The 12,672-nt window shown below is 56.1% G+C and overlaps 1 protein-coding gene across 2 annotated transcripts in view; it reads left to right on the top strand.

Annotated features, from left to right (window-relative positions):
- Window positions 1–12,672, top strand: part of colec10 (collectin sub-family member 10 (C-type lectin)) — an 89,777-nt gene that overhangs the window by 58,230 nt on the left and 18,875 nt on the right. For both annotated transcript variants that reach the window (XM_078398463.1, XM_078398462.1), the window contains one exon: window positions 4,300–4,353. In XM_078398463.1, coding sequence (XP_078254589.1) covers window positions 4,300–4,353 — 54 coding nt within the window. The remainder of the gene's footprint in view (window positions 1–4,299; window positions 4,354–12,672) is intronic.

Raw genomic sequence — 12,672 nt, 5'->3', positions numbered from 1 at the left:
AACCATGATAATAATGGGACACCTCAAAATGAGCTGTTGTTGTCTACACCAGACCAGACCTGCTGTAGATCCTCCACAGCTGCTGCCTATCCCGCTGAGTTATTCCAGTATTTTGCAAGCCTTGAATTGCTCCAAAAACCACCTGTGTGTCTTGCAGAGGAAAATTTATATATTTATAGGTGAAGGTACCATTTGAGGTGTCGAGGACAAATGATATCAGGTGCTGGAAGTCTCTCTTCAGTTTAAACCAGCATCTGCAGTTCCTTCCCTGAGAGATGCCAATTAATTGTATCTGAAATGCCAAATGATTATACAATTAGAAAGTGTAACATTCAGAAACTGCATTTTAAAATATAATACAATTGTGACATAAATTCCTCCAATGCTCCATTTTATTGCATTTCTCATCATTATTAGAGGTATACATTCTCCTTTGATCGTAATTGACAATCTGAATTCTATGTACGTCTCCATTTCATCCTCTACTTTTTACCAACTAGAGCTAAAGCAATCAAGTTAGGAATGTCTGTGCCTTGATGTCTCACTTGAGTCCTATGACTAGGGTTGCCAACTGTCCCATATTAGCCAAGACATCCCGTATTTGGGGCTAAATTTGTTTGTCCCGTACGGGACCGCCCTTGTCCCATATTAGGCCCGGGGGGGCTCTGTTGGCCCGGACAGTGTAGGTTAACGGAGTGTGTTTGGTGAGCGGGGCCGAGTGTGTTCAGGGCCGAGTGTGTTTGGGGAGCGGGGTGAGTGTGTTGAGGGCCGAGTGTGTTGGGGGAGCGGGGCCGAGTGTGTTCGGGGCCGAGTGTGTTGGGGGAGCGGGGTGAGTGTGTTTGGGGAGCGGGGTGAGTGTGTTTGGGGAGCGGGGTGAGTGTGTTCGGGGCCGAGTGTGTTGGGGGAGCGGGGTGAGTGTGTTCGGGGCCGAGTGTGTTTGGGGAGCAGGGTGAGTGTGTTGGGGGAGTGGGGTGAGCGTTTTTGGGGAGCAGGGTGAGTGTGTTTGGGGAGCGGGGGGACAAGTGTGTTTGGGGAGCGGGGTGAGTGTGTTTGGGGAGCGGGGTGAGTGTGTTGGGGGAGTGGAGTGAGTTTGTTGGGGGAGCCGGGTGAGTGTGTTTGGGGAGCGGGGTGAGTGTGTTTGGGGCCGAGTGTGTTGGGGAGCGGGGTGAGTGTGTTCGGGGAGCGGGGTGAGTGTGTTTGGGGAGCGGGGTGAGTGTGTTTGGGGCCGAGTGTGTTGGGGAGCGGGGTGAGTGTGTTCGGGGAGCGGGGTGAGTGTGTTGGGGGAGTGGGGTGAGCGTTTTTGGGGAGCGGGGTGAGTGTGTTTGGGGAGCGGGGGGACAAGTGTGTTTGGGGAGCGGGGTGAGTGTGTTTGGGGAGCGGGGTGAGTGTGTTGGGGAGCGGGGTGAGTGTGTTGGGGAGCGGGGTGAGTGTGTTGGGGAGCGGGGTGAGTGTGTTGGGGAGCGGGGTGAGTGTGTTTGGGGAGCGGGGTGAGTGCGTTGGGGAGCGGGGTGAGTTTGTTGGGGGAGCGGGGTGAGTGTGTTCGGGGTCGAGTATGTTTGGGGGCGGGGTGAGTGTGTTTGGGGAGCGGGGTGAGTGTGTTTGGGGAGCGGGGTGAGTGTGTTGGGGAGCGGGGTGAGTTTGTTGGGGGAGCGGGGTGAGTGTGTTCGGGGTCGAGTGTGTTTGGGGGCGGGGTGAGTGTGTTCGGGGTCGAGTGTGTTTGGGGGCGGGGTGAGTGTGTTTGGGGAGCGGGGTGAGTGTGTTTGGGGGGCGGGGTGAATGTGTTTGGGGAGCGGGGTGAGTGTGTTTGGGGAGCGGGGTGAGTGTGTTTGGGGAGCGGGGTGAGTGTGTTTGGGGAGCGGGGTGAGTGTGTTTGGGGAGCGGGGGGGGCGAGTGTGTTTGGGGAGCGGGGTGAGTGTGTTTGGGAAGTGGGGTGAGTGTGTTCGGGGAGCGGGGTGAGTGTGTTCGGGGCCGAGTGTGTTTGGGGAGCGGGGTGAGTGTGTTGGGGGAGTGGGGTGAGCGTTTTTGGGGAGCGGGGTGAGTGTGTTTGGGGAGCGGGGGGACGAGTGTGTTTGGGGAGCGGGGTGAGTGTGTTTGGGGAGCGGGGTGAGTGTGTTTGGGGAGCGGGGTGAGTGTGTTTGGGGCCGAGTGTATTTGGGGAGCGGGGTGAGTGCGTTTGGGGAGCGGGGTGAGTGTGTTTGGGGAGCGGGGTGAGTGTGTTTGGGGAGCGGGGTGAGTGTGTTTGGGGAGCAGGGTGAGTGTGTTTGGGGAGTGGGGTGAGTGTGTTTGGGGAGCGGGATGAGTGTGTTTGGGGAGCGGGGTGAGTGTGTTTGGGGAGCGGGGTGAGTGTGTTGGGGAGCGGGGTGAGTTTGTTGGGGGAGCGGGGTGAGTGTGTTCGGGGTCGAGTGTGTTTGGGGGCGGGGTGAGTGTGTTCGGGGTCGAGTGTGTTTGGGGGCGGGGTGAGTGTGTTTGGGGAGCGGGGTGAGTGTGTTTGGGGGGCGGGGTGAATGTGTTTGGGGAGCGGGGTGAGTGTGTTTGGGGAGCGGGGTGAGTGTGTTTGGGGAGCGGGGTGAGTGTGTTTGGGGAGCGGGGTGAGTGTGTTTGGGGAGCGGGGGGGGGAGTGTGTTTGGGGAGCGGGGTGAGTGTGTTTGGGAAGTGGGGTGAGTGTGTTCGGGGAGCGGGGTGAGTGTGTTCGGGGCCGAGTGTGTTTGGGGAGCGGGGTGAGTGTGTTGGGGGAGTGGGGTGAGCGTTTTTGGGGAGCAGGGTGAGTGTGTTTGGGGAGCGGGGGGACGTGTGTGTTTGGGGAGCGGGGTGAGTGTGTTTGGGGAGTGGGGTGAGTGTGTTTGGGGAGCGGGGTGAGTGTGTTTGGGGAGCGGGGTGAGTGTGTTTGGGGAGCGGGGTGAGTGTGTTTGGGGAGCAGGGTGAGTGTGTTTGGGGAGTGGGGTGAGTGTGTTTGGGGAGCGGGGTGAGTGTGTTTGGGGAGCGGGGTGAGTGTGTTTGGGGCCGAGTGTATTTGGGGAGCGGGGTGAGTGCGTTTGGGGAGCGGGGTGAGTGTGTTTGGGGAGCGGGGTGAGTGTGTTTGCCTGACGGAGGTTGCTCTACATCCCGCCTCCCGGTCCGGGCGGCAAAGGGCCTGTCTTCACGCTGTATCTCTCTATGGCACAGCTGGTGTCCTGGTGCCATCGCAACAACCTGGATCTCAATGCTCTCAAGACAGTGGAACTAATTGTAGACTTTCGAAGAGATCCCCCTCCCCTCCCCCCACTCACCATCAACAACACCACAGTCACATCTGTGGAGTCGTTTAAGTTCCTTGGAACCATCATCTCCAGGGACCTTAAATGGGGGGCCACCATCGACTCCACAGTCAAAAAGGCCCAACAGAGGATGTACTTCCTGCGACAACTGAATAAACACAATCTGCCACAGGCAATGATGGTCCAATTCTATACTGCTATCATTGAGTCCGTCCTCACCTTCTCCATCATGGTCTGGTTTGGCTCAGCCACCAAGCACGACATCCGGAGGCTGCATCGGATCGTTCGCACAGCTGAGTAGGTTGTTGGCTGCAACCTTCCCCCCATTGACGAACTGTACACTGCAAGGGCCAGGAAGCGAGCGGGCAAGATCATCTCTGACCCCTCTCACCCTGGCCACAAACTCTTTGAAGCACTTCCCTATGGAAGGCGACTCCGGACTGTCAAAGCAGCCACAGCCAGACATAAAAACATATTTTTTCCACAAGTGATAGTTCTACTCAATAACCAAAGTCTGTAGTCTCTTTTTGCTCTGGTTTATTTTCACCCCCATGTTTAGACCGTAATGTTGTATCCTTATTGTTTTGATGTGTTTATGCTTTATTCTTAATTGTTAACTGTGTTTGTGTTGTTATTTGTGAGCGGAGCACCAAGGCACATTCCTTGTATATGCATACTTGGCCAATAAACTTATTCATTCATTCATTCATTCATTCATTCATTCATGTTCACACAAAAAGCTGGACTAACTCAGCAGGTCAGGCAGCATCTCTGGGGATAGGAAATAGGCGACACTGTCCTCAATGGAAGCCATTGTTTGTTAACAGGCATATTTTTCAATTATTGTATGGAATCATGTTGAAGCATTATCATATTCTGTACATATGTGTGACATTAATATGACTAAAAACCCCTACGTAATGGCTTTCTATGTAAAAAAAAAAAAAAAAGCATTCCTTCACAAATATAGTGCAAGTAAAATGATACTAGTGATAATCTGTCATCTGTGAGATGAGATTGTAACTCACTGTTGATTATTATTTAGGTGACAAAGGAAATAGAGGGTATCCAGGATCTCCAGGAATGAAAGGACAACCAGGTATTATATCTGATTCCTGAAATGTACAGGCTAATGCAGTAATCTCCTGCTGTCAATGAAAAGCTACACTCCTTGGGCATTTGGCTAATTAACATGGGAAATATTGATGCTGGGCATTTTGTCACTTGTTTTGACATGCTGTAGTAACTTCAGGGCACTCATACAATATACAATATATCTTGAAGGTATTTATTCACAAAATGCAGGAGTAACTCAGCAGGTCAGGCAGCATCTCGGGAGAGAAGGAATGGGATATGTTTCGGGTCGAGTCCCTTCTTCAGTCGAACAGACTTCTTCAGTCTGAAGAAGGGTCTCGACCCGAAACGTCACCCATTCCTTCTCTCCCGAGATGCTGCCTGACCTGCTGAGTTACTCCAGCATTTTGTGAATAAATACCTTCGATTTGTACCAGCATCTGCAGTTATTTTCTTATACAATATATCTTTATTGTCATTGTACAGGGGTACAACGGGATTGGGAATGCGCCTTCCATACAATGCAATAAATTAATTAGCTAGTCAGTATTAATTTATACAACCCAGTGAAACAAAATTAGAAATAGTTTTAAAACAGAATAAAGTTCAAGTTTGTTCTGTACCGGTTCACTGTGCGATGTGGACCGGTTCATAGCAGCTATGGCCCTGGGGGTGAAGCTGTTCCTGAGTCTGGAGGTGCGGGCGTAGAAGGCCTTGTATCGTCTGCCCGATGGTAGACGTTCGAACAGACTGTTGCAGGGGTGTGAAGAGTCTTTGTGGTTGCTGGTGGCTTTTCTGAGGCATCGTGTGTTGTAGATGCCCTCCACTCTGTGTTCCGATGGTCTTCTGAGCTCTACAGACTACCCGCTGAAGAGCTTTCCTCTCTGCCTCCGTGCAGCTGAGATACCACACAGGGATGCCATGTGTTAGGATGCTCTCTATGGTGCAGCGGTAGAAGGTCGTCAGCAGTTATTGGAGCAGACCAGACTTCTTCAGTGTTCTTAGGTAGAACAGTCGTTGCTGTGCCTTCTTGACCAGCACAGCAGTGTTATTGGACCATATTAGGTCCTCTGAAATGTGAGTGCCCAGAAACTTGAAGCTGGACACTCTCTCCACACTGTCCCCATTGATAAAGATCGGGGCGTATTCCCCGTTGTGTGACCTACGGAAGTTGATGATCAGCTCCTTGGTCTTGGTGGTATTTAGGGACAGGTTGTTATCAGAGCACCAGTCCGCCAGGTTCTGCACCTCTGCTCTGTAGTTTGTTTCATCACCGTTGCTGATCAGCCCGATCACCGTTGTTTCGTCTGCAAACTTGACAATGGTGTTGGTGTCGAATGCAGGAACACAGTCGTGTGTGAAGAGGGAGTAGAGCATGGGGCACAGAACACAGCCCTGTGGTTCTCAGGGTGATAGTGGAGGACAGGTGCGGGCCCTGTCTCACTGCCTGCGGTCACTCCATCAGGAAGTCCAGGATCCAGTCGCATAACGACGAGCTGAGGCCTAGCTGGTGGAGTTTGGTGATGAGCTTGGTGGGGATGACCGTGTTGAAGGCAGAGCTATAGTCTATGAATAGCATCTTCACGTACGTGCCCTGTCTCCCCAGGTGAGTCAGGACAGTGTGAAGAGCCAGAGAGATGGCGTCCTCTGTGGATCTGTTTGGTTTAGTTTGATTTAGAGATACAGCATGGAAACAGGCCCTTCAGTGCATCGAGTCCGTGCTGGCCAGCGATGACCTGTACCCGATCCGACACACTCGGGACAATTTACAGAAGCCAATTAACCTACAAACCAGCATGTTCCTGGAATGTGGGAGGAAACCGGAGCACCCAGTGGAAAGCTGTGTGGTCACAGGGAGAACATACAAACTCTGTACAGACAGCACCCGAGGTCAGGATCGGACGTGGGTGTGTGGCGCTGGCTGTGAGGATTTGATTATTTTCGAAGGATTTGTTTGGCGAGGACAAACGAAAGCAGTCAGAATTTGCTTTTTGGACTTCTGTCGGAAAGCAGAGACTCTCTTTGTTGAAAGAGTCCTCTAATTGGGGAGGATTTGTTCGTGTTTTCTGAAAGTCGTAGGAGCGGCAGTGGCTGGCGGAAGGCCAAGTTGCACTTGAACTGGTGGGAGCTGAGTCTGGAGCGGTGTTTGTGGTCTGTAGCATCGGAAAGTTCCCTCCCACACCGACTTTGCCCGGTCCAGGTGTGCCGGGTAAGTACGGCAATAGTGCATTGGATTTTCGTTGAAGCCGGGAGGGCGATCGAGACCTGGGGAAGAAGCCTCCGGAAGCTCCATTTTCTACGACGGGAGGATTGGCACGGACTTTTCCCTATCTTATCAGGAGGAGATTGCTTCTGTTGCTTTGCCAGGAAAGCCTTCACAAGACTTTAAACTGCTGCAAATGCGTGGAGGTGCAGCAATAGCAGAAAGACTGCTTTGACTTATAAAATACTGAGACGTTTTGTTTTGCTCCACGCCCTAAAGATGGCGGCCCCCAAGACTTATGCAGCTGCCGTACAGTCGGCAGTCTCCGTGACTAAGGGCCATGAGTCGTTGGGGCGTATACACGGGGTGAAAGTGACCTTGCAGGGCAACATTACCTTCAAGGCTGTGCTAACCGCGCTGGGGGAGACTGTTGGCAAGAAGGCCATAATGGCAGGCGCGGTGGTCAGTGGGAAGGCTGTTGTCATCCTAAAGAATGAGCAGTCGGTGGCTACCGCATTGGAAAGGGGGATCACGGTGGCTGGGATTTACATGGCGGTGGACCCATGGGGACGGCCCGTGCTGCCGGTCATGCTGTCCAACGTTCCCCCTTATGTTCCGGACGCGCTCCTGCTCCCACATGTAACTAAGCTGGGGGAGGTGCGGTCTGGGCCCACCAAACTGTTGCATAGGTTGGATGATCCCGAAATGCAGCATGTATTAACGTTCAATCGCCGCGTGTACATACAGCTGGCACAGGGGATTGATATGAAGGGGAGTTTTGAGGTTGAATGGGAAGGATTCTGCTATCGCGTGTTTTGGAACACGGGCCAAGCACGCTGCCATGCATGCAAAGAGGTGGGGCATTTCCGCAGGAATTGTCCCAAGCACCGGGCTGCCAGCTCCACCAAGGTGGCCCAGGAAGGCAGTGCTGGCCCATCTGGGGCTGCTGGTTCTACCACGGTGGCCCGTGATGACTTTGTTCCCTTGCTCCCATCCTCCATTCCCCCACCACCCCCATGTCCCGTACCTGTGGCGGAGGATGCCGGTGCAGTGTGGGGGGTGGATGAGGGGCACTGGGAGAGACAGAAGAGTAAGAAAGCTAAAAGGAAGAAGAAGAACGTTCAAGCGGGACGCCAGGCAGAAGGTCACCTTAATGAGGGTCCCCCGGCAGTAGATATTATCGAGCTCGCCTCTGAGCCTGAGGGTCTGAGGGCTGGAGAGGATGAGCAGGTAGATGGCGGGGCGGAGGAACAGGCTTCAGCAATGGAGCTGACTGTACCACTGCACGCTAGTGGTTATAAGAGGAGGAGGCACGGGTCCTCTGACACGGAGAACGGCCCTGAAGGTCAGGGGCGACCTGAAGGGAGGTGTTTCTCCCCTGTTGAGGCAGAGTACCCAGTACACGCTTCCTGTGGGCAGGAGGATGCCTCTGTAGTGCAGGGACCACCTGAGAGTGGTGACACACTACCCGAGGGGGTTGTTCCCCCAGGGATTGCGTCCGCTGGCTTAGAGGGTGACCAGGGGAAGATTGATGGGGGGGACTTGAATGTGGGGGTGGGTCCCCAGCCCATGCTCCCCACTGAGGCTACGAGTCCTATTGAGGGGTGTGCTGCCCCATCGGCTGAGGGAGCAGGGGAGACTCCGGGAACATCGCCCCCTGAGGGCCAGAGCGAGGTGGTTCCCCTGGTGGTGGGGGACGGGGACTCTCTGGGTGACGGTGCTAGGCCGGGTGCCCTGGGTGCGAAGGAGGACAAGGTCGTTTCGGATCGTGTCCTTCGGTCGGACTCCAGACGTACCCTCTCACTGCCCGCCCCGGAGACTTCCTCCGACATCACTGCCCCCAATCCGGTTACAGAGGGCAGTGGGGGTGTGCAGGAGCCTGGCCATTTACCAGGCAGCTTGCCACAGTTAGAGGTACCGGTACCTGCCCCCGTCACTGATCCTGGGGGTGGGATGGTGACGGAGGAGGGACCGGGTGATGTGGCCGACCCGCCCACCTCACAGGGAGGGGTGAGCGAGGCGGCTGGGAGTCAGAACTATCCAGACTCGGGCTCAGACATTGAGTGGGAGGAGGAGGGGGACGTGGAGTCCAGCGACAGTGAGTTGATGGACTGTCCCACCCGCAGCCCCGTGTCTCGGCTTGTTGATATCTGGGAACTCCGGAAGTTTCTGAAGGACAGCAGAGGGAAGAGGAATAAGGCAGATCTGACTGTTGACTGCTGGTCGGACCTGACGGTACCCTTGCAGTCCATTTATGCCATCCTTCAGGAGGAGGGGAACGTGGCAGGTGTATTGAAAAATGAGCGGCGCCAGCTCCAAGAGCTTTTTAAGTCCCTAAAGAAAGGGCAGAGGGCTCGGGGAGGCTCCATTCCATCACGGGGGGCTGGTAAATGTTCTTGTGCGCTTTCAAAATGAAGCTCACTATAGCCAGTCTGAATATTAATGGGGGCAGGGAGTCTCTCCGTAGGTTTCACCATCTCTCGGTGCTGAGGGACGGGAGGTACGCGGTGAGCTTCCTGCAGGAAACACACACTGTGGCTAGTGACGAGCCCACCTGGCTCCTGGAGTGGGAAGGGGGGGTCTACATGAGCCATCTCACCTCCATTTCGAGTGGAGTGGCCTTCCTGTTGGCCCCATCTTTCCAGCCGGAGATTGTCAAGGTGCAGGACATTGTACCAGGCCGGCTGTTGTATCTGGCCGTGCGCCTGGATGGCGTGCCATTACATTTTATTAATGTGTACGCCCCCAAGAGCGGTGCTATGCAGACGCGGTTAACACAAGAAGTGACCGCGCTGTTGAACACCATCGATCGGGGGGAGTGTGTTTTCCTGGGGGGTGATTTTAATTGTACCCTTGAGGCGAGAGATCGCTCTGGCATTCAGCGCGATCCGGCAGCGGTCAAGACATTAAGGGAGTTGGTGGATTCTTTTGAGCTAGTAGATGCTTGGAGGAATTTCCATCCCAACTCCGGCGCCTTCTCATACAGGTTTAAGGGGGGTGGTTCCCGTATTGACCGTGTATATGTGTCTAAGGCTTATGTGTCCTGTGTCTCGGCAGCCTCCATGCGGTTGGAGCCGTGCTCGGACCACTGCCTGGTGCGAGTGGACTTTATCCCGACGCGCACACGGGCAGGGTCCGCGTACTGGCACTTCAACAACCGGCTACTGGAGGAGCGCCGGTTCCGGGATTCATTCAAGCAGTTCTGGGCGGAGTGGAGGGAAAGGCAGGGGCGTTTCCCTTCCCTAAGGCAGTGGTGGGATGTAGGGAAGGCTTACGTCCGTCTGTTTTGCCAGGACTACACGAGGGGGTCGACCAAGGGGCGTGACTCCGAGATCGGACGGCTTGAGAGAGAGTTGCTCGACTCGGAGTCTCGCCTGGGTCAGACGGAGGGGGACTCGTGTGAGTGGGAGGAGTACCAGGAGAAGAAAGGGGCACTGAGGGACTTGCAGCTGAGGAGGTCCCGGGGCGCGTATGTGAGGTCGCGAGTCCAGATGTTGCACGATCTGGACCGCGCCTCCCCCTTTTTCTTCTCCCTGGAGAAGTGCCGAGGTGCCCGCAGGCAGTTTGTCGAGTTGCTTGCGGACGATGGCTCCTCCGTCACGGATCCAGAGAGGATCGGTGCCTCAGTTAGGTCGTTCTATGACACTCTGTTCTCCGAGGGAACATCTAGTGAGGAGGCACAAGGGGTGCTGTGGGAGGGCTTACCCGTAGTGTGCAGGGAGGTGGCTGAGCGCCTCGATGATCCCCTAACTCTGGAGGAGTTGACTGGTGCCCTGCACCAGCTCAGGAGGGGCAAGTCTCCGGGGCTGGATGGGCTGACTGTGGAGTTTCTTCGAGCCTTCTGGGGTGTCCTGGGGGGCGACTATGTGAAGGTGTTGGGGGAGAGCCTGGCGACCGGGGAGATGCCCTTCTCATGGCGAAGGGCAGTCGTCGTCCTGCTGCCCAAGAAGGGCGATCTCCGCCTCTTGAAGAACTGGCGCCCGGTCTCTCTTCTCAGTACGGGTTACAAAGTCTTTGCACGGGCATTGGCCAATCGCCTGGGGCCCATGCTGTCCCATGTGATCCACCCTGACCAGTCCTACACAGTCCCGGGCCGGTCCATCCAGGACAATATCCATCTGGTCCGGGACCTGATCCATCTGTGCCAGAGGGCTGGTCAGTCCGTTGCCTTTCTCTCCCTTGACCAGGAGAAAGCGTTTGACCGGGTGGGACACGACTACCTTCTCGGGACTCTGCGGGCGTTTGGATTCGGACCCCATTTTGTGGCCCGGGTCCGGCTCCTATACGCTGCCGCAGAGTGCCTGGTCAAGGTCAATGGCTCTCTGTTGGCTCCCATTCACTTTGGAAGGGGGGTTCGTCAGGGATGCCCCATGTCCGGCCAGCTTTATTCCCTCTGTGTGGAGCCATTCCTGTGTCTCCTACGGAGGCGGCTGGCAGGTTTGGATTTGCCGGGGCCGGGGGTGGAGGTGGTTCTCTCGGCCTACGCCGACGATGTGTTACTAATGTTCACCGACCCGGTTGACCTGCGGAGGATGCGTGAGTGCCAGCGGGTGTTCTCAGCCGCATCCTCCGCCAGGATCAACTGGGGGAAGTGTGCTGGGCTCTTGGTGGGTCAGTGGCAGGTGGACTCCCTGCCGGAGGAGATGGCAGCTTTTGCGTGGAGCACCACGCACCTCCTCTATCTGGGGATCTACCTGAGTCCCACTGAGGGGGCTTGGCAGGCGAATTGGCAGGAGCTGGAGGCGAAGGTGGTCGCCCGTGTGGGGCGCTGGTCAGGCCTCCTTGGTGTGTTATCATATCGGGGTAGGGCTTTGGTCATAAACCAGCTGGTGGCCTCTCTGCTGTGGTACCGGCTGGCCACTCTGGTCCCGTCCTCTCGTTTCATCGCCATGATACAGAGGAGGTTAGTTAACTTCTTCTGGGGTGAGAGGAACCACTGGGTCTCTGCTGGGGTTCTGAGTCTCCCGTTGGAGGAGGGCGGTCAGGCGCTGGTCTGCGTCCGCACTCAGGTGGCAGCCCTCCGACTCAGGACCTTGCGGAGGTACGTGTACTCCGAGTGCCCTCCCAGATGGCACACGCTGGCCACGTACTTTTTCTGCCAGGGGCGCTGCCTCCAGGAGGGATCACGGCTCCCGGTAGCGGGCATGAGTCAGCGCGCTAGGCGGGAGTTGCCTGGTTTTTACCGTGATCTCCTGAGAGCCAGGAATTTGGTCACCTTCAGCCAGGGCGCTGCTCCTCAGGGGGAGGGGGGTGCTGTGGTTGTGAGGGGGGCCGGTCCTCACCCTGTCACGGTGGGTGTCGAGGAGAGGCGTGTGCGTGGAGCGATTCCGACTGGGCTTACCCCCGCTCCGTCGGAATTGCTCATCGGGCCCACGGCACGGGTCCCTTCCCGAGAGCCGGCCCCACGCAATATGAGCCGCCTTTCCCAGATGCCCAGCGTGCCGTTCCGTGACGCGGAGAGGCGCGTTTTGTACAGGCTGCTCCTGCACACTCTCCACTTCCTCGCTCTCGTCTTCCGTCCGGACACGCCCTGGCGGTCCGTGTTACCACCTGACGGCGGGAGCGGTCCCCAGTGGAGGTCTCTCTATAAGGGGGTCCTCCCGCTTTACATCGGGGACCTGGGGTGGAGAGTGTTGCATAAGGCTATAGCCTGTAACAGATACTTGAGCCGGTTCACGGTCTCGTCTGCCGCCTGTCACTTCTGCGGTGAGGAGGAGACCGTGTACCATTTGTATACAGAGTGCGTGAGGTTACAGCCCCTGTTCCAGTATCTGAAGGGGCTGCTCCTCAAGTTCTGGCTCCATTTTAGCCCTACGATTTTAATTTTTGGGCACCCGGTACAGAGGGGGGAGGGTCAGGAGGGAGGAGAGGGTCTCCCTGTCGGTCTGCTCCTGGGCCTGGCCAAGATGGCCATCCGCGGGTCCAGGCAGCGGGCAGTCGACGGCCTCACAGAAGTCGGCTGCCTACCCCTGTTCCGGGCTTACGTCCGTGCCCGCGTGTCCCTGGAGAGGGAACACGCGGTGTCCACGGGGACTCTGGTGGCCTTCCGGGAACGCTGGTCGCCGCGGGGGGTTGAATGTATTGTTGACAGAGATGGCGGGATTTTAATGTGATAATTGTTTAATTTGTAAACTGCCGATA

Source organism: Rhinoraja longicauda, chromosome 4 (assembly GCF_053455715.1).
Source record: "Rhinoraja longicauda isolate Sanriku21f chromosome 4, sRhiLon1.1, whole genome shotgun sequence".
In the NCBI taxonomy this organism is placed as follows: domain Eukaryota; kingdom Metazoa; phylum Chordata; class Chondrichthyes; order Rajiformes; family Arhynchobatidae; genus Rhinoraja; species Rhinoraja longicauda.
The sequence above is the reverse complement of the archived record's forward strand: the minus strand, read 5'-3'. Positions and strand labels throughout refer to the sequence as shown.